The 21725-nt window shown below is 42.9% G+C and overlaps 1 protein-coding gene across 1 annotated transcript in view; it reads right to left on the bottom strand.

The window, feature by feature from the left end:
• Positions 1-10330, bottom strand: part of LOC137413947 (Kv channel-interacting protein 4) — a 413434-nt gene extending 403104 nt beyond the window's left edge. Inside the window, exon 1 of the mRNA XM_078773939.1 lies at positions 10266-10330. Within this exon, the coding sequence (XP_078630065.1) occupies positions 10266-10284 (19 nt within the window). The 5' untranslated portion in view covers positions 10285-10330. The remainder of the gene's footprint in view (positions 1-10265) is intronic.
• Between the last annotated feature and the right edge of the window lie 11395 nt (positions 10331-21725).

Genomic DNA, 21725 nt, shown 5'->3' with positions numbered 1-21725 from the left:
ACCCAAAATTAGAAAAAGGCCAAATTTGATGATTGGTATGGTGATTGGCAGATGATTGGCAAAAATTTTGATTGGCTGAAATTTGGTGAGCAAAATTGATAGTGGGACCTCCCCGATGTGGTGGTATGGGCAAACCACCATCCCTCACAGGGGGGGGGGGGGGGCAAAGGAGCACTAGGTTTATGGGGTTGATGGCAGTGAAAACTAGCCCGGGAGGGTTAGGATATATCGTGTGTAGGGATCTAGAGATTGACATTAGGTAACGTTAAGATTAGTTAGTGACAATGATACCTGTAGTGGGGATGCAGGTAGATTAGTGTGGATTATAATGACGTGGAAGCGCAATAGTTTAAAGGGGCGACTGGGAAGCGCAAGTTTCAGAGGGGAGTAGTTAGATGAGATGATGCCGTGTGAGTGTTGGAGGTGTCGTCGGAAGTGTATTGTGAAAGTGTATGGTGAACAGGTGTAATTGAACAGGTGTGATTGCACAGGTGTGCAACTGGACAGGTGTGTGGAGCAGTGTATGAGTGAGTGAAGGTGATTGTGTATTGTGCTGACCGAATGGTCCAGGAAGAGGAGGAGGGTGCAGGTGGCACCAGGTGTGAGTGCACAGGTGTGCACCAACAGGTGTATGGAATAAATGGTTGTGTGGAATACATGGAGTGTGGGATATATGGCGGATTGGAATGGATGGTCGTGGAGTGAGTATGGTGGAAACAATGGAGTGGAGTGGATGGTGCGAAGGTGTGAATGGGGGAAGAGTGGACCCCCATCACGAATACCCGGGGCGGGTAGTGTAAGTGTTAGGTAGAGGGTATAGGTAAATTGTGGTTGGATATTGGCATCTGTGGTGCGGGTGAAAGAATGGTGATTGGATGGGTGCATTAGTGTTTGGAAATGGCTGGGCGTGTAGCCTGTTAGTGTGTGTAGTTGGTTTGGGCACTCCACCACTGTGAGGATGTCGGCCAGGTGAGGCCGCAGGTGGGCTCTGGGAGCCGGTAGTTGTTGTGGATGGGGCCTGAGGATCCGGAGGACGGACCCGGGTAGCCCAGTGCCAGAGGGCACCAAGGGGTGACAGAGCCAGGAGAGGCCTTCCCCAGTTAGATAGGTTAGGGTGAGGAGCTAGGTAAGCTCGGGTGGCAACTGCAGTGGTGGAGGTGTGCAGGTGGGTAGACCTGCTGGGAGAGCTACACGTCGCAGCCCAGAAATTGTGCAAGGGCACCGGGAGATGAATCGGGGGAGTGAGACCCCAAATTGAGAAGCACCACAGTTGGTCAATGGGAATTGGTTTTTAGAACCCATAGTGTAAGTGGCCAATCGATTGGCAGGGCAAGACCCCGGGTAGTGTAAAGTGTGTTAATGTCATTTAGAGGATAGTTAGGATTGAAGTCTCCTCGCACCATCAGCATCCACTCACCTGAGGTGATAGGTACTCCACACCATGCCATGTTTGATTATTTTTTATTGTGCAGATGTTTGGAATGTGAGACGCATCATGACGTGGGTGTGACATTGTGCTTTGTGTTCCATCTCTCCCTCCTTATGAGGATTGATGAGGAATTGATGATGGCAAATTTTGAAGTAGAGGGATTGTGGTGACGAATTTGGTATGGGAAAATATGGGGAAGACGGGACAGTAGCGACGAATTTGTAAATGTGTAGATTTTGTAAAAATGGGGTAAGGGCAAGGGTAGTGTAGGTGACAGGGGGGGTGACGTACGGTAGGGACGAGCTTTTCTCACCTTCGCCCTCCGTACGCATTTCGCCTTGCATTGCCTTATTGATGTGTACCCTTGTGACCTTACCCCTCGCTCATTTGTCTCTTTTGTCTCCCACATGACCTGTGCGCCATTGGGCGCCGAGGGGAGCATGCGTGAGTCGGCCATTGTGCGCCCGGAACTCTCAGAACCAGCTGTCTGCATCGATGCACCACATTATGGACCACATGCCTGTGGCCGAGCACCACTGATGGACCCCATGGGTTGGGGCATGGCCCCTCTGCTGGAACCGGCCATGAGGGCCCGAAATCTTGCTGGCGGACCTTGGCCACAGGGCACCGATGCCCCACAGGTGAACCACACGTAGTCGGCCCTGTGGGCCATAAATAAAATAAATAAAATGGACACGTTTGGGCAAGCTTTATTGCAAATAGGCCGCCAGTAAGAAAATGAAAGAAAGACAAGAACTGGAAGAAATAATAATAGCCAGCAGAGGGAGCCGAAGAGCAAGAGATCACCTGCAGGGTTAGGGGTTGTTTGGTTATTTTTCATGCATTGAACACTGATGAACTGTGGTGACTGCACCGATTGGTGCTTGAGGGTGTGCTGGTGCGTTATAGGTGCTTTCATGGTGCATTGATGCAGAGCAGACTGTCTCCCCCCCCAGAAAGAACAATTACAGGTCCTGGGATAGTCTTGTAAATAAAAGTAGTGTCATTGTAAATAATGCTCCCCACCGTCAGTGTGTAGTTTGAAGACCATTCCGCAATTCGGTTAACTGTGGGCGTAAGTCAGTTAGGCAGGGTGCAATGGAGCAGCGGGACACATTTATTTATGTTTTAAAACTGTCGCACTCAGGGTCAGGTTAAAAGTAGAGGGAACTACACCTACGTGTCACACTAAATAAAAGTTGTAGGCCGGGCCGTGCCTAAGAGGAGGAGGGTGCAGTGTTGCGAATATGAGGACTGTATTTTTTTTATTGTGTGTATTATTATTATTGTTTATTCTGCGCTTCCTGCCTCCGGAGCTGTGTAAGGGTCAAAGGGCGTCCCATAATTAGTCCATAAAGCATCCACACCACAGTTAATCATAGAATACCCCTGTTCAATAGTTATATCTTATTATGTGTTTTAGGGTAAGGCTGTGTCTCCCATTAATTGAAATACTCCATTGCACCAGTGAAAGAGATAGATTCCCTTCATTCCCATTCCCAAAAACCTCCATCCCCCCTTTTCGTCAATTGCCATTCGCATTGCCAATTGCATTTTGGGCGGTTTTCTCTTCATCCGCCATTGACCACGAGGCAGGGTTGGGGAAGAAAGGCGGGTCCCCACCTCGTCATAGAGGGGAGGAGTGAGTCAGCCCCACTCAACCAACCACGAACAAGGGGTTGGACTTGGAGAGGGTGTGGAGAGAAACATCGAGGAGGTTCACGAAGGTTGAGGGGTGGGGCCTATATAACCCGCAGGCAGGGCGTTTCCAAAGAGAAATGAGCCTTTACAGAGAGACGAGAGGGAGTCCAAGGAGTTGAGCCCAACCAAGAAGTCCAGAGTTGAACTGCAGCTCGAGCCACTGCAACTGCATTTGCTGCAGCTGGAGCCACCGAAACTGCAGCCACAGCAGCGTGAGGCCTGGACGGCAGTTTGGAGCAGGGCCGCGAAGGAGCGGCGGCTGCCCACGAGTCGATCGGCTGCAGGACCAGTTGGACCTCCCTATCCGGCCAGCCATCCATCTCCCGCCAGTCCTATCATCATTCCCCGCGTGAGCCTGTCCTTGTTTGTTCTGTCCCTGGGTTAATTAAGACTGTAGGTAAGCTAGCGTTGCACTGTGTATCTAATCTCGTCTGTAAATAAACGTGACTGCTTTCTTCTTGATTATATGTGTAAATAATAAATCCAATTACTCTTCTGTACGTCTTCTTCCTCTTTGTATTCGGTCGCTTTAGAGTTTTCCCGATTGAATAGCGGTGGCGCGATCCGGCCAAAGTTTGGGGCAAATCGGGTATTAATCAAGGAAGCACTGTTCGGTCGCGGTAATACCACCGCTCGGTCAAAATAACATCTTTAACCGCGTCCGTAACAGTACGAATAAAACCGCTCGAATCGGGTTCCATAAAAGTAACGGCATGAGTCACGTGATACGCACACCGCTCGGGAGTAATCGATTAGCATGGCTTGTGCAAGGTCCGGTCCCCATTTTCGTGGGAGCGTGGGTCAAAGGTACGTGCGGCATCGACCCGATACCCTTTTTCACGCTTGCTGCGGAAGTGGCGATTCGGCCTCGTGGACACGAAGACCCAAGGGGGAAAAGGGGTTTAATCCCCCCTTTGTAACGTGGACGGGCTTCGGGAGGTCCGCAACAAATTTTATATATATATATATATATATATATATATATATATATATATATATATATATATATATATATATATATATATATATATATATATATATATATATATATATACAGTGGAACCTTGACTTACGAGTGCCCCAACTTACGAGTTTTTCGAGATACGAGCCGTCGCTCGGGCGGTTTATTGCTTTGAGATGCGAGCCGAGATCTGAGTTACGAGCTTTCGCCACCTGGTCACGTGGTTATCTTGCCGTGCAAGTACAGTATCTCTGCCGTATAGTGCTGCATTTTTGTTTTCGCATGTTGGTTATTTTGAGTTTACGCCACCAGGTGGGTTCCGGTCACATGGTTATCTTGCCGTGCAAGTACAGTATCTCTGCCGTATAGCGCTGCATTTTTGTTTTCGCATGTTGGTTATTTTGAGTTTACGCCACCAGGTGGGTTCTGGTCACGTGGTTATCTTGCCGTGCAAGTACAGTATCTCTGCCGTCAACTTGTTCAGAGTGCCGGCGATAGCTCGCCTTCTCTTTGTGGAAAACACGGTACTGAGAAGAAGAAGAGGATGATGTGCTTGGATATAAAACACGCAATCGTCGAAAAACATGAGCGAGGTGTCGAGGAGGACGTATATAACGGCAGAGGAGAAGAGCATGCCAGGCCACAACTTGTGGATATAAAACACGCAATCGTCGTGTTTTATATAAAACTTGTGCTTGGATATAAAACACGCAATCGTCGAAAAACATGAGCGAGGTGCCGAGGAGGACGTATATATAACGGCAGAGGAGAAGAGCATGCCAGGCCACAACTTGTTCAGAGTGCCGGCGATAGCTCGCCTTCTCTTTGTGGAAAACACGGTACTGAGAAGAAGAAGAGGATGATGTGCTTGGATATAAAACACGCAATCGTCGAAAAACATGAGCGAGGTGTCGAGGAGGACGTATATAACGGCAGAGGAGAAGAGCATGCCAGGCCACAACTTGTGGATATAAAACACGCAATCGTCGTGTTTTATATAAAACTTGTGCTTGGATATAAAACACGCAATCGTCGAAAAACATGAGCGAGGTGCCGAGGAGGACGTATATAACGGCAGAGGAGAAGAGCATGCCAGGCCACAACTTGTTCAGAGTGCCAGCGATAGCTCGCCTTCTCTTTGTGGAAAACACGGTACTGAGAAGAAGAAGAGGATGATGTGCTTGGATATAAAACACGCAATCGTCGAAAAACATGAGCGAGGTGTCGAGGAGGACGTATATAACGGCAGAGGAGAAGAGCATGCCAGGCCACAACTTGTGGATATAAAACACGCAATCGTCGTGTTTTATATAAAACTTGTGCTTGGATATAAAACACGCAATCGTCGAAAAACATGAGCGAGGTGCCGAGGAGGACGTACATAACGGCAGAGGAGAAGAGCATGCCAGGCCACAACTTGTTCAGAGTGCCGGCGATAGCTCTCCTTCTCTTTGTGGAAAACACGGTGAGATCCTTAACATCCAACAACTAATGGGACGCAAACGGGGCGCCCAGTTTAGCGGTACACACATTGATGAATCACCCTGCCTGTGATTCACCCATGACAGGTTATAGCTGGGTCGGGATTCAAACCCAGGCTGGACAGTTTAGACTTTAGAGTCAAGTGTGCGTACCTCCAGTCCAGGCCATTCCAGGCCAGGATATTTTTATATATACTGTATATTAAAAAAAAAATTGGTGTGGTTTTTGGCGGGCTGGAACGGATTAATAGCATTTCAATGCATTTTAATGGGGAAATTTGATTTGAGAAACGAGCAATTTGAGTTACGAGCTCGGTCACAGAACGAATTAAACTCGTAAGTCAAGGTTCCACTGTATATATATATATATATATATATATATATATATATATATATATATATATATACGTATATATATATATACGTATATATATATATATATATATATATATATATCTATATATATATATATATATATATATATATATATATATATATATATATATATATATATATATATATATATAGATATATATATATTGTTGCGGTTTTGAGTCTGTCAAGTGAGTCTAATAAAGGTTAAATTTGTCCCCCATAGTTAGTCACACAAGCAACATGTAGCCTCGCGATAGTATAGTTATGTCTTAGTATTTGTAAGCTTAGTCCTTGTCCTTTGTTAGTTCTGCGTTGAGTAAGAGCCAGGAGAAAATAGGCCCTACTGTCACCGACAATCCTACGTCCGTAGCCTCAATCCCTTTTGCGTTAACGTTGGTTCATTTTGGGCCAGTTAACACGAGGCAGGCAGAGGATGACCGGGGTGGAGTCGAGGGCAGAGCGGCAGAAGCGATGACGGTAAGCATGAGCCGCCAATCAAGGCTCAGAGGTGGTGACGGCGGCGTTGCATCACAGGGCGTGGTGAAAAGGATCGAGAGTGTTCCAGAAGGTTCGGGGGGCGTAGCTATAAGACCCGCTGCGCAAAGCCCTCGAGAGGACTCGCGTTGTACAGAACTCGCAAGTGGAGAGCGTTAAAGGACTCGCGGCAGTTGATGAACTTGAGGACTCGATGTAAAGGACTGCAGCAAAGAGAGAGGACTCGCGAGAGAGGGACGTGCATAAAAGAGGACTCGATGTAAAGGACTGCCGCAAAGAGAGAGGACTCGTGAGAGAGGGACGTGCATAAAAGAGGACTCGATGTAAAGGACTGCAGCAAAGAGAGAGGGGACTCGCGAGAGAGGGACGTGCATAAAAGAGGACTTGCAGCAAACAGGATTTGATGAGCGGTGAAAGCAGTTGAACACAGGACTAGCGCGGGAGGACTCGAAGTAAAGGACTGCAGCAAAGAGAGAGGACTCGCGAGAGAGGGACGTGCATATAAGAGGACTCGCGCCAGTTGATGAACTTGATGAACTTCACGCACTTGCACGAGAACGGTACAGATACGCAGGCACAGCAAGACGCACTTCAACCGAATACAGTACATTTGAGACACGCGAGTGAGAACGGCTGAGTAACCACCAGCCGCGCTAAAGTCTGCCCTTTGCCGTTCCGGCCCCCAACATCTGCCTTGCTCAGGAGACGCGCTACGAGTCCCTGCCTTCACCTGCCACCATCTTCGCTGGACGTGCCGGGGCCATGGAGAGCCGGACGGGGACCATCTCTGGACGACCACGGTGACGCGTTGGGGAACATCTACCCATCTGCAATTCCCTGTGTGAGTGTGAGACGGGCCCGTTGTCCAAGGGATAAGCTAAGACTGTTTAAGGCTACTCTGTGTCTCTGCGTCCCTGGACATTGTATATATGTGTGGGAATAATTAAAAACTTTGTTCTTCCTTTCTTCCTGATTCGATCGTTCCTGTGGTTTCCTCAATTGACTAAGCGTGGCACGAGCACAACCGCTCTAATCGGGTTCCAACATCTAAGTAACTGTGCGGACCACGTGTACGCAATCCGCTCGGCGTACTCAAACCACACGTGGTTCATGCGAGGCTTGTTTCCTCGCTCCCAGGGCAGTGCGGGGAATTAGGTACGAGCGAGAAGTGGTCCTGAAACCCTACTCCGCGTGTGTCCGAGAGGGACGTCTCAAGTCTCGGTTACGCCAAGCCCAGAAGGACAAGGGGATTAATCGCCCCTTGATAAGGGGATTAAGGGCGGCGTAGAACCACAACAATATATATATATATACAGTGCATTCAGAAAGTATTCAGACCCCTTCACTTTTTTCACATTTTATGTTGCAGCCTTATGCTGAAATCGTTTAAATTCATTTCTTCCCTCATCAATCTACACTCAATACCCCGTAATGACAAAGTAAAAACAGGATTTTAGAAAGTTTTGCAAATTTATTAAAAAGAAAAACTGAAATATCACATTGACATAAGTATTCAGACCCTTTGCTATGACACTTGGAATTTAGCTCAGGTGCCTCCCATTTCTCTCGATCATCTTTGAGATGTTTCTACACCTTGATTGGAATCCACCAGTGGTAAATTCAATTGATTGGACATGATTTGGAAAGGCACACACCTGTCTATATAAGGTCTCACAGCTGACAATGCATATCAGAGCAAAAACCAAGCCATGAGGTCGAAGGAACTGCCTGCAGAGCTCAGAGACAGGATTGTTTCGAGGCACAGATCTGGGGAAGCCTACAAAAAAATTTCTGCTGCATTGAAGGTTCCCAAGAGCACAGTGGCCTCCATAATTCTTAAATGGAAGAAGTTTGGAACAACCAGGACTCTTCCAAGAGCTGGCCGTCCGGCCAAACTGAGCAATCGGGGGAGAAGGGCCTTGGAAAGAGGTGACCAAGAACCCGATGGTCACTCTGGCTGAGCTCCAGAGATCCTGTGTGGAGATGTGAGAAACTTCCAGAAGGACAACCATCACTGCAACACTCCACCGATCTGGGCTTTATGGCAGAGTGGCCAGACGGAAGCATCTCCTTCGTGAAAGACACATGAAAGCCCACATAATCTTGTTTCTCACAGTCTGAGAGTCCTTTAGATGCTTTTTTGCAAACTCCAAGCGGACAGACTGATGTTAATGTCCGGCACCTTCTGGGTGTCGTAGAAACCTGAAATTTGGTGTCCTGACAGACATTGAAGCTGGTATACTAAGACAATTCACAGAACTGTCGGAAAGCGTCCGTAAATGAAAATTTACGTAAAAACGTGTAAAAAATAACAAAAAAACCTCAATCAATATCTAGCATTTGAAAATTGCCATTTTTATGACTGTAAACTGTGAAATAAACATGACAATAATGTCCATAAATGAAAAAAAGAAAGTGTCCATAAATGAAAATTTACGTACAAAACCGGAAACTCGTCCATAAAAAAAGAACAAACCTCAATCAATATCTAACATTTGAAAATTGTAACTTATATAACTGTAAACTGTGAAATAAAAATCTCAATGAAAATTTACATAACGTGCCAGTAAAATAAATAAAGAAATAAATAAATAAACCTCAGTTGATATCTCGCAGCATGTTTGTGATGCTTGCCGATAATCATAAAGCTTCTGTTTATCATGTACCTACATACGAAGCTTGGACAATGTGTAAACATACCACACTCGGATATATATATATATATATATATATATATATATATATATATATATATATATATATATATATATATACAGTATATATACACAATTTGGTGCAAATTCAGTAACTTTCCAAACTCTCAGCAATAACCTGCAAAACAAAAACATAAATAAATAAATTAAGAAAATTAATAATCTGCAAGACAATTATTAACAACATGACATCCCAGAAATAATCTGACAGCCGAAAAAACAGAAATCGGACGCGGGCGCTACTTTTGACTCACCCTGTATATACTGTATGTATATATATATATATATATAGTGTGATACAAATTTGTACTGTGCAGCTTGATACCCCCTCTACACACTATTGCTTGTTTAATTCAATCAGGTTGGATTTGGATTTGATATCAATTTTCATATGGTTATCTCACCTCCAAGACGAAAATCACACGCCATCATCAATAGTTTTCCAAGTAAGCGGAAAATAAACAGGCACTGCAGTTTTGGTGCTGTATAAAACCAGCAAAGATCCCATGCCATGCCATTAAAGCCATACTGCCTATCAACCGATGAACCGCAAAAGCCTCATCTCGATCTCTGTGGTTTCGTCTCAATACAAAAACGACAACAAAGAAGGCAAAAAAAATTGAGTTCCATAATCAGTTCAAGAAAACTTCACTAAAACAAATTTCTTGCAAAAAGCCACCAGGAGCATATATGATCTTGTGAAATGGAAACCCCAGGGAAGTTGAGTATTTCATCATTTTAACCCTGGTACGTAATTTGTGGATAAATCTTTCAATCTGAAGCGTTATGTTGCCCAAACCCTCTGTGTGGAGGAAGGGGACTGCGATCATTTCTCAAACTGGAGGACACATTATGACTTCGACCGGAATACTTATTTTAATACTTATTTACTCGGTGTTGCACATGACAACATGGGGGTCACAGGCAGGTGGGGGGAGTGGGAGGGGGGGTACCATGAGATTGATAAAAATGTTTTCCATAAGCTCGACAAATTGTAAACTTATATCATCATTTTGCAGAAGCATAGAGAGGTAAAAATAAAATTCTGAACCAAAGGAATGGCTGGAACAAGTAGTGATCCCAAGTTCCCTCCGAAACCGTGGGCTCACCTTTCTGTACCCTTCCCATCACGAGACGAATGCACTGTCGAAAGCACGTCGTCACCAGCTCAGCCAGAACCCAAGCTGAAGAACCCATCGCACTCGTTTTCTGTGCTCAAGCAAGCAGCAGCAATTATAGGGGACATGGAGGAGGGGCTGTGGGGGAATTGATGCAGACACTGGTGCACCTAACCCACCCCTTTCCCTCTTCCCTCCCCCCCCCCCCCCCCCCCCCTCCCCAACTCCATCTCCTTTACCAAACGCTTTGCTTGCTGGATATAAAGGAATGTAGCTGAGCACTATAATATGTGCGCAAACTTATTCACATTATTCTGCGTTTCGGCTCTGCTGGGTGTTTGGTACGAAGAGGCGGAGGTTTGTGGGGAGTGGTGGGAGGAGCCATGCAGTGGAGGTGGGAGGAGAGTTTTTGGGGAAAGGTGTTCACAGCCCCAGGATTGAAGGGGTGAGGTTCGGTGGCAATATGCTCCAGTGCCAGAGATACATTAGAGGAGGTGGTTCATTGCGCCAAGACAAGTGACTAGGGTTCATGCAGGAACTCACAGCATCAGGGCTGGAAAAGGGTGGGGTCAGGGGTTCACAGTACCAGCACTGTGGGTGGGGGTCAAAGTGTGGAATAGGGATTCACAGACTATTGCAGGGGAGATGGTACATGTTTCACAACGTGATTGCTGGGAAAGGTGGAGAAAGGGTGAGGGAGGAGACAGGGGAGGAAGGGTGAGAGATGCTGGGATTCATATGATTTCCAGTGCTGGTATGGGGCCATAGACAGTGGTTCCTTGTGTTGGGACCTTTCTGGGGGGAAGAGGTTAAGCCTTTACAGTTACAAGGCTGGGATTGGGGGGGGGGGGGGGGAGGGAGGAGGTTCAGAGTCAAGCGCAATAGCTGTGGAGTTCACAGCACCAATGCAAAGGGGGCTGAGGTTCAAATGATCAGGGATAGGATATGGGGTGCATAGAGTCACAGCTCCAGGGCTGGGGAAGAGAGAGAATTGACAGTCGCGTGCCAGGGCTGAGGGAGGAAGCGAGGATTGACACTGCTAGGGATTGGGGGACGTGGGGTGGACAGTGGTGGGGTGGTTGCATTGTGCACCTAGTCTAATTAGAGACATTTCAACACTGAGCTCGTCCCTCCATCCGTGCCCCCACCGACTCATCCCCTCATACAATGTGATTATCACATTCATCACCAAAGAACATAGAAAGTCCAATTATATGGGGGTCAGGGCCGTCACGGAACCTTCACAGGCTTAACCTGAGCTTTAAGATTCCTTTGTCAGAAATTTCATGCAAGAGGAGGCCATTTGGGCCTTCATGCTAGGCCGACATAAACTTCACATTAATTCAAATGTATCAGCCTATCGACTCAATGGGGAAGGATGGGGAAGGAGGAGGAACAGAAAAATGCGGTAAGCAGGAACATTACAAGAGTGATTATATCTACTATAGAAAAGAGCCGTTTATTACTTGGTAAGAAAAATATTTTTGACAAGTATGTTGATCACTCCGGTTGGTGTGTTTGTTTGTCCGCTCACTTATACTTGCCTACAGGTCACAATTTTAAACCGATCTTCACGAAAAATCACCAAATGGTGAAATTCGTGGTCCGACAGAATCCTGTATATTTTTGAGGTCAAAAGGTCAAAAGGTCAACAGAGGCCAAAGGTCAACAACTTTTTCAAATTGCTAAAATCCTCAATTTTCATCCAATAGACATGAAATTTTAATAGGATATTCATATCAGCTAGCTTAATTCAACCACCAACTATTTTTGAGATCAACATCGGCCAAAAGGTCAACATAGGCCAAAAGGTCAACATAGGCCAAAAGGTCAACAACTTTTTCAAATTGCTAAAATCCTCAATTTTCATCCGATTGACTTGCAATTTGAATAGGATATTCATATCAGCTAGCTTAATTCAACCACCAACTATTTTTGAGATCAACATCGGCCAAAAGGTCAACATAGGCCAAAAGGTCAACATAGGCCAAAAGGTCAACAACCTTTTCAAATTTCTAAAATCCTCAATTTTCATCCGATTGACTTGCAATTTGAATAGGATTTTCATATCACCTAACTGAATTCAAGCACCAACTACTTTTGAGATCAACATAGGTCACAAGGTCAACATAGGCCTAAGGTCAACCACTACTCTCAAATTTCTAAAATCCTCAATTTTCATCCGATTGTCATGAAATCTGAACAGGATTTTCGTATCAGCTTACTGAAACCAACCATCAACTATTTTCGAGGTCAACATAGGCCAAAAGGTCAACATAGGCTGAATTTCTAAAACTGTCAATTTTCATCCGATCAACTTAAAATTTGAAGGCGATTTGCATATCAGGTCATATAATTCAACCAGCAATTATTTGTGAGGTCAAAAGGATGCTCCATGAGTGCAATTCTATTTGTTCTCTTTTGCCAAGTATCACTCTATGAGTGATTTTTAATCTGTATGTCTGTGTGTCGCCATTTTTCTCAAAGATGGCTGAACGGATCTTTGTCAAACATTCAGAGGTTCACCGGTGAGTGCTTGGGAGTGTTTTAGGCGAAAAAATTTTTTTTTTTGAAAAAAAAGTTCGTTTTTTGGATATTTAAAAAAATCGCCCTGTAGTGCCGAAACCTTTTTCATTAATGACAGTTATATCCAAGCACACATTCGCATTAATAAATACAAAACAATTACCAGACATTTGAACACAAATAATCAAACAATTCTGGAAGCAAATAATCAAACAATTACCAGACTTCCCCACTCCCCGCTCTCTTTTCCACTCTCGTTAATACACTGCAAATCCACCTCTTTCAATCTCCGACTTCATTCCTGAAATTCCTAGAAGTGTCAAATTGTTTTATACCGTGTACCCCTTCCCTCCCCCTCTCCCCTCCCCAACCCTCTCCCTTCGACAGATCTCCCGATGTCCCTGTTCTCTACCGTTGTGCTTGTGTGCTCCCCTCTCTCTCCCCATCTTGTCCCCTCTCACTTTATTGTTTTATGTGCTAATGTGTGTTTAATATGCTAATGTTTAATGTTTAATGTGTGTGCTTTAAGACAGCTGTTCACCACCATCTCTTATCTTCCCCCATCCAAAACCTTGATATTTTCTACCCCCGTTAATTCACCCCAGATCCACTTTTTTGAAATACCAACTTCTTTCCTGGAAGTCCTATCAGTGTCCATGTGTTTTTTTTAACCTCTCCCACCGCCCCCTCCCCTTCCCATGCCTCCTCCCCACATGCCCTCTCCCTCCCACAGATCTCCCAATGTCCCTGCTCTCCATCTTGTCTCCCGCTCCCTTTGTCATATGTTTTATGTTTTATGTGTCAGTTTGTCTTTTTGTGATCAATGTTAGCTCTTACACAAGCCTCGATCTTGTATACAAAAAAAAAAAAGATTATAAAAAAGCGGTCGAAGTTGGTGGTAAGGCTTCTTCTTCTTCCTGCATGTCATCAAACTTAACTCAGAAACGTGATCAACGGTACATTCACCAGCATATGTTCAACGAAAAGGAAAAATGATGATTTGACATTTGTGATGGATTCTGATTTGGATGTAATTGCTTTTCCATTATATTCGCCCTCATTTCAAATATGTTAATGTTTCTTTTTTACGTGAGCAACGCCGGGTACTCCAGCTATAAACGCTTATATAATTTACTTGGGGTACAAATACAACTTTGTCTGGGGGATAACATCTGCTATGTGGTCGTGGCCTCCTGTGGGAGTGTGGGGGACCGGGAGAGGGGCGAAAATTGTCTATGTAAATGTGTACCGTGTAGCGCCACCTGGTGATGGTGGCAGAGAGTATTACAACTTCCTGTTTTTACCTGATCAACACTGAAATGAAAGCACTCTTTGCAAATGCAAATAATTTTTCCTCGTACCTTTCCCCACCTCCCCCAAAACGGAGGGGCCTACCAAAGTCACCACCCCCCCCCCCCCCCACTAAGATGTGTATGTAGTATATCTTTCCCCTCCCTCTCCCCTCCCCCTTCCACTCCCTTCCTCACCCCTCCCCCTTTTGCCTCCCCCCCCCCTCCCCACCGACAAGCCGGTACTCCTGCTAGTATATATATATATATATATATATATTGGAAAGAATACCTGTACCAAGGAACAGGAAAAGCTAGCAAAGTATCCCCCTCCCCTTCTAGCTTTCCCTCCCCCCTCCCCCCCCCCTTCTCCTCTGTCCCTCCCCTCTCTCCCTCACTCCTTCCCCCACTCCTCTCCCTCCCCTACTCTCTCTCTCCTCACTCCCCTGTCCCTTCCCCACTTCACAGTTGCCCCACTCCCTGTCTCTCCCCCACTCCCCTCTCCCTCTCCCTCTCCTCACATCCCACTCCCTCCCCCACTCCCCTCTCCCTCCCCTTACATCCCACTCACTCACCTATTCCCCTCTCCCTTCTAATCTCTACATGTCCGTGTTCTATCCTTTTAATCAGCTTTAATTTCCTTTTCAGTTTTATTTTTTGGTTTTGCTATTCAGTTGTTGCTTATATTTGATATCTGATGTACTATACTCGTTACAGAGTGTCTGTGCCGCCAAACCAGCTTCCTGAACAAGGGTTATACTGGGTGGTTTGCCATTGCCTTCCCAGCAGTAGCTTGCACAGGAATTTGTAATTTTTCAGGATGCCGGCGATAGCTCACCGACTCTTCGTGAAGGGCACCATAGGGATCTTTAATGTCAATCAATTAATGTCGGAAGACGGGCCAGTTCAACGTCCATCCGAGTGACAGCAGACATTGATGATTCACCCAGTCTGTGAAACACCAGGATGATCGTTTATAGCTGGGTCTCGATTCAATCCCAGGTAGATCGCTTAGAGGAGAATGTGCCTACCTCGGAGGTTAACCTGTCCGCCGAGGTTGTTAATATTCAAACTGTGATTCTATGATGTACCAGTACGTATTACCATAAATACGTTAAAAATGTATAATAAAGGTAGAATCCGAATCCAAAAAGATTGCGATCGATGTCCCTGGATGTAAAATTAAATCAAACACACAATAATTACCTTTAAAAGAGTGAAAATATGAATTTTGGAGCCATTATACCTGACGTCTCACAGAGCCTATTATTTAATTTTAAATATCGTTTTTTCCTAATTTTGTTCTGATTTCACATGAGATTTCGACATAATTATTTAGGCCATGAGTTCCATTCATGAAATATGGCATCGGATTTTGAATTTCAAGGTGATGTGGAGGTAGCAGTGAGGGCGAAGTGTATATAAATAAATAATTCAAGGTGATATGTAGGTAGCAGTGATGGTGATGTATATAAATAAATAAATAATTCATGGCGATATGTAGGTCGCAGTGATGGTGAAGTGTATATAAATAAATAAATAATTCATGCTGATATGTAGGTAGCAGTAATGGTGGTGTATATAAATAAATAAATAATTCATGCTGATATGTAGGTAGCAGTGATGGTGGTGTATATAAATAAATAAATAATTCATGCTGATATGTAGGTCGCAGTGATGGTGAAGTGTATATAAATAAATAAATAATTCATGCTGATATGTAGGTAGCAGTAATGGTGGTGTATATAAATAAATAAATAATTCATGCTGATATGTAGGTCGCAGTGATGGTGAAGTGTATATAAATAAATAAATAATTCATGCTGATATGTAGGTAGCAGTGATGGTGAAGTGTATATAAATAAATAAATAATTCATGCTGATATGTAGGTAGCAGTGATGGTGAAGTGTATATAAATAAATAAATAATTCATGCTGATATGTAGGTCGCAGTGATGGTGAAGTGTATATAAATAAATAAATAATTCATGCTGATATGTAGGTAGCAGTGATGGTGGTGTATATAAATAAATAAATAATTCATGCTGATATGTAGGTCGCAGTGATGGTGAAGTGTATATAAATAAATAAATAATTCATGCTGATATGTAGGTAGCAGTGATGATGAAGTGTATATAAATAAATAAATAATTCATGCTGATATGTAGGTAGCAGTGATGGTGAAGTGTATATAAATAAATAAATAATTCATGCTGATATGTAGGTACTAGGTAGCAGTGATGGTGGTGTATATAAATAAATAAATAATTCATGCTGATATGTCGGTCGCAGTGATGGTGAAGTGTATATAAATAAATAAATAAATAAATAATTAAAGGTGATATGTAGGTTGCAGTGATGGTGGTGTATATAAATAAATAAATAATTCATGCTGATATGTAGGTCGCAGTGATGGTGAAGTGTATATAAATAAATAAATAAATAATTAAAGGTGATATGTAGGTTGCAGTGATGGTGGTGTATATAAATAAATAAATAATTCATGCTGATATGTAGGTAGCAGTGATGGTGAAGTGTATATAAATAAATAAATAATTCATGCTGATATGTAGGTACCAGTGATGGTGGTGTATATAAATAAATAAATAATTCATGCTGATATGTAGGTAGCAGTGATGGTGGTGTATATAAATAAATAAATAATTCATGCTGATATGTAGGTAACAGTCAGTGATGGTGGTGTATATAAATAAATAAATAATTCATGCTGATATGTAGGTACCAGTGATGGTGGTGTATATAAATAAATAAATAATTCATGCTGATATGTAGGTAGCAGTGATGGTGGTGTATATAAATAAATAAATAATTCATGCTGATATGTAGGTAGCAGTCAGTGATGGTGGTGTATATAAATAAATAAATAATTCATGCTGATATGTAGGTAGCAGTGATGGTGGTGTATATAAATAAATAAATAATTCATGCTGATATGTAGGTAGCAGTGATGGTGGTGTATATAAATAAATAAATAATTCATGCTGATATGTAGGTCGCAGTGATGGTGAAGTGTATATAAATAAATAAATAAATAATTAAAGGTGATATGTAGGTTGCAGTGATGGTGAAGTGTATATAAATAAATAAATAATTCATGCTGATATGTAGGTAGCAGTGATGGTGGTGTATATAAATAAATAAATAATTCATGCTGATATGTAGGTTGCAGTGATGGTGAAGTGTATATAAATAAATAAATAATTCATGCTGATATGTAGGTAGCAGTGATGGTGGTGTATATAAATAAATAAATAATTCATGCTGATATGTAGGTAGCAGTGATGGTGGTGTATATAAATAAATAAATAATTCATGCTGATATGTAGGTCGCAGTGATGGTGAAGTGTAAGTGCCAACATCTGTACAGTCCATGTGCTGTGGTAGGTCAGTTCAAATCAGTAGTCAGTCAGCCTCCTCTATGGTTCACCCTCAATAATCAGCAATAAACTCCAATACATTCAGAACTCCGCTGCCCATCTACTCACCCCTTCCCGGACCCGTGACCACATCACCCCCGTCCTTTACAAGCTTCACTGGCTCCCCATCCCCAGAGAATCCAGTACAAAATCCTCCTCTTGACTTACAAAGCCCTCCATAACCTGGCCCCATCCTACCTGACTGACCTCCTCTCCAGACACACTCCCACCCACAACCTCCGCTCTGCTGGTACCAACCTCCTGACCCCTCCCCCCCCCATCCGGACCAAATTCAGATCCTGGGGGGACAGGGCCTTCTCCATCGCTGCTCCCACCCTCTGGAACTCACTACCTCACGCCATCAGGGGCTCCTCCTCACTCACCGCATCAAGGCATCACTCAAGACCCACCTGTTCAACACTGCATTCAACATTTAACCCACAGCATTTACCCGTCTCTTCTCCTCCTCCTTCCTTTTGCTTTGGTTATTTACCTATTGATTTTTGTCCTTTTGCACTTGTTTTTTGTACTCTGTCAAAGCGCCTTTGGGCTTCTTTAAAAGCGCTATATAAAATAAATGTATTATTATTATTATTATTATATAAAGAAATAAATAATTAAAGGTGGTGTGTAGGTAGCAGTGATGGTGAAGTGTATATAAATAAATAAATAATTCAAGGTGATATGTAGGTAGCAGTGATGGTGAAGTCTATATAAATAAATAAATAATTCAAGGTGGTGTGTAGGTAGCAGTGATGGTGAAGTGTATATAAATAAATAAATAATTAAAGGTGATATGTAGGTAGCAGTGATGGTGAAGTGTATATAAATAAATAATTCAAGGTGGTGTGTAGGTAGCAGTGATGGTGAAGTGTATATAAATAAATAAATAATTCAAGGTGATATGTAGGTAGCAGTGATGGTGAAGTGTATATAAATAAATAAATAATTCACAATGGTGTGTTTGTAGTGGAGAAGGTAATATGTACATAAATAAATAATGGTTCATGAAAGCACATATAATCCTGTACTATTCTCTCCGATAATTTTTTCAATAATTGCCAAGATTCGGAAATAAAATTCTGTTCCATGATTTTTGTCTCCGATCCCAAATTCATTTGATGTGCCTCATGCCCAGACGTTATTACATACAACTGAAACAAGTTCCGAATATGAAAGAATTATTATTATTTTGTATTTTGTATTGTATTATTACATACAAGTGCAGTCATTTTCGAGTATCCGCTCCAGATGGACGAGCACACGGAATGATAGGACCCACAGGCTGATGCCTGGTTGGGAGCTCGAAACCAAGAAGATTATATTGAAGAGGATGCTCAGAGTGCTGCTAAGTGTGCAGTTCTTTCAAGGGTGCAGGTTGTTAAACCAACTGTTCTGCTGCAATAATATTTAGTATTAGATCCTCAGGTGGCCTTCCTTTAGGCTTCAACCACACCAACTGGACCTTCCGATAGATGTAATAGAAGATGGAAGTTAAGTATTATGGGATGTAGACATTACGTTTGGTGTAAGATGATTACAGGTTTCACCCAATAACACCTGCTTGCAAAAGATCCTACAGTGTAACATTAGAGTCCACAATCTGCTCCGCAAGATATTGTATTGGTTGTTTCACACATGATTGTACTCATGGAAAATGACCAGTAAATGGGTTTAACAAAGCACAACCACCCAAATTCTCTACCTTGTGGCCACCTCCAACGAATGTTGCAAGGAAATGACGATCTTAATCCTCGCGTTCACTAATAGTGAAAAGGAAGACAATTGCATTTCTCTTTTCCCAAATGATCATTGTACCAGCAAACACTCCTGACATGTATTTACACAATTTCAAGGGAGGCTATTCCAGACGAGGCCAGGAATCAAAGCAGACAGGGGTTCTTTTCTTTCAGATGCCAATTCTTGCTGATACGGCACATCGGTCTGTAACACACTTAACTGCTGTGACCTCGACGGGCAATACAATTCGGACAATCGAGTTCGCGGTCTACTATGAGCTACGTTTTATTACCCTGCGCTCGCGAAGCGAAATGCAGGGTTAAGCATTCGGGTACGTACGTGGGTGCGTGCATGTCTGCATTTTAAAAATTCATTTTCTCGGCAACCCTTGGTCCGATTGACATGAAATTTTCACCATAGGAGGGCCTCCTCCTGTAGAATATTTTAGTGAATATTATGACGTCACAGATCACGTGGTACTGGCGCCATCTTGGAAAAACCAAAAAAATTGCACCTCTATATCTCAAAAACCGCTGCAAAGAAATAATTGAGACAGGTCCCATTGCAAAGAAATCTCCATGCCGAATGACATATGTGAATGATGACGTCATAGGTGCCACCGTTATGACATCATAATTCGTCAAGTAAAAAACTTTATCCGATCAGGATGAAATTTCTTGAGCATCTTTTCGGTATAAATTGATGCAGAAAAAATAAAATTATAATGACGTCGTAGGTCACGTGGTTCGGCCGCCATATTGTTTTGAGTGTAAAGCCTGAAAAACCACTAAAATCCAATTTTCTGCAAAACGACGAACAGATCGAGGCCAAACTTTGCAGGCAGTACCGCATACCCATGGCAAACAAAAAAGTCAGGAAGCATGACGTCACGCATCACATGGTTTCGGAGTTATGACGTTCTTAAGCATAAACTTTTAAAACCTAGCTCCTCCCTCATTTTTGATCCTATCGAGGAAGAAACTTCACAGATGTGTTCAGCATATCAATCTACTAAAATGTCCTTTTGGAATTTGTGATAAGTGACATGGTTTGGCAGATATAAATAATTAAACGAAAATATTAAAAAATTTATAACTCTTGAACTGCTTCATTGATCGACGTGAAACTTTACATTATAGTAGAGATAATGAAGTTTAACAAGTCTGAAAAATTTCAACATGATTGGATGTATGGTCTGGAAGCTAGAAGTTGATATTGCGTGAAGAAGAAGAGTTTTCTAGAGAAGGGCATGGAATTAATTATCACACTGCACATGATGAGCAGGCAAAGTACAGAGCGAGCTCACGGAGTCATTTTGACCTCAAATAAAATTCTGATTCCAGATTTGTCAATCACTGAGGTATATTAACACACGACCAAAACAGGTTTGGCGAAATTCCGACGATTTTTGATGAAAATACTTGTATAACATTTGTGTCTGCATTTCAGTAAAGTAAAGTGTGTGCCATGTCAGCATTTTAAAAATTGAAACGTGGCTCATTGTAAATAACTACATATGGGGAATAGGTGTTGTTAACGATGACGTCATTGGTGCCATAATTATGATGTCATAATTTGACAGGGACAACGCTTAGTCTGATAAGTTTGAAATTTATTGAGCATGATCTATGCAACAATTATTTAGAGACTATAAATTTATGATGTCATCGCTCACGTGGTCTGGCAGCCATATTGGATCAAAAAAAGAGAAACGTTCAAAAATAGAAGAGTTGGCTCACACCATGTTGATTGCGCAGGGTAAGTATTCTATGAATACCATCTAGTTACTTACGTTAATGAGCATGACCATACCTTATTGGTCTGCTGGCTGAGGGTTTGGGCAGGAGAAGTTTGAGGTTTCACCAGGAAATGTTTGAAGTACCTATTTCCCCTAAATGTGATCTCTTCGACTCTAAGATGCCAAAGCTCTAAAACGTAGAGCATCGCCTTCTTCTTCTCCTTCTTCTTCTACTTCTTCTTCACTGTCCACGTGTTGCACATCATGTGCAGCAAATTTCACCTCCCAGCACCTTGTATTTATTGTTATTTAAAAAAAGCTTCTGTACACCGCCCTTGAGGCTCGGTTTGCTAGCCACCGTCTACAATTTATAATGGAGGTCGTCTGGAATGCTCGTCGTCTGGAATGGAAGTATCTTTGGTTATGGGGAATGATTTGGCCGGTGGTCAAGTTTATGGTAACCTGATGGTTGGTAAAAAGCCCAGCAGGGAAAATAACACCACACCAGTTACGGATGGTGACAAATTTGACAAGTTATTTGTAGGTGGACTGAACTTCAAAACAAAGGAAGAAGTTCTGACCTCTGTTTTCAGCAAATATGGACCGCTTCTGGAAGTGCGGCTGGTAAAAGACAGGGAAACGCAAAAGTCAAGAGGGTTTGGCTTTGTCACGTTTGAAAACACAAAGGACGCCAAAGAGGCAGAGAAGAATTGGAATGGTA

Source organism: Myxine glutinosa, chromosome 3, assembly GCF_964187855.1.
Source record: "Myxine glutinosa chromosome 3, kmMyxGlut1.1, whole genome shotgun sequence".
Taxonomy (NCBI): domain Eukaryota; kingdom Metazoa; phylum Chordata; class Myxini; order Myxiniformes; family Myxinidae; genus Myxine; species Myxine glutinosa.
Note: the sequence above shows the minus strand (reverse complement) of the source record. Positions and strands in the feature narration are given on the sequence as shown.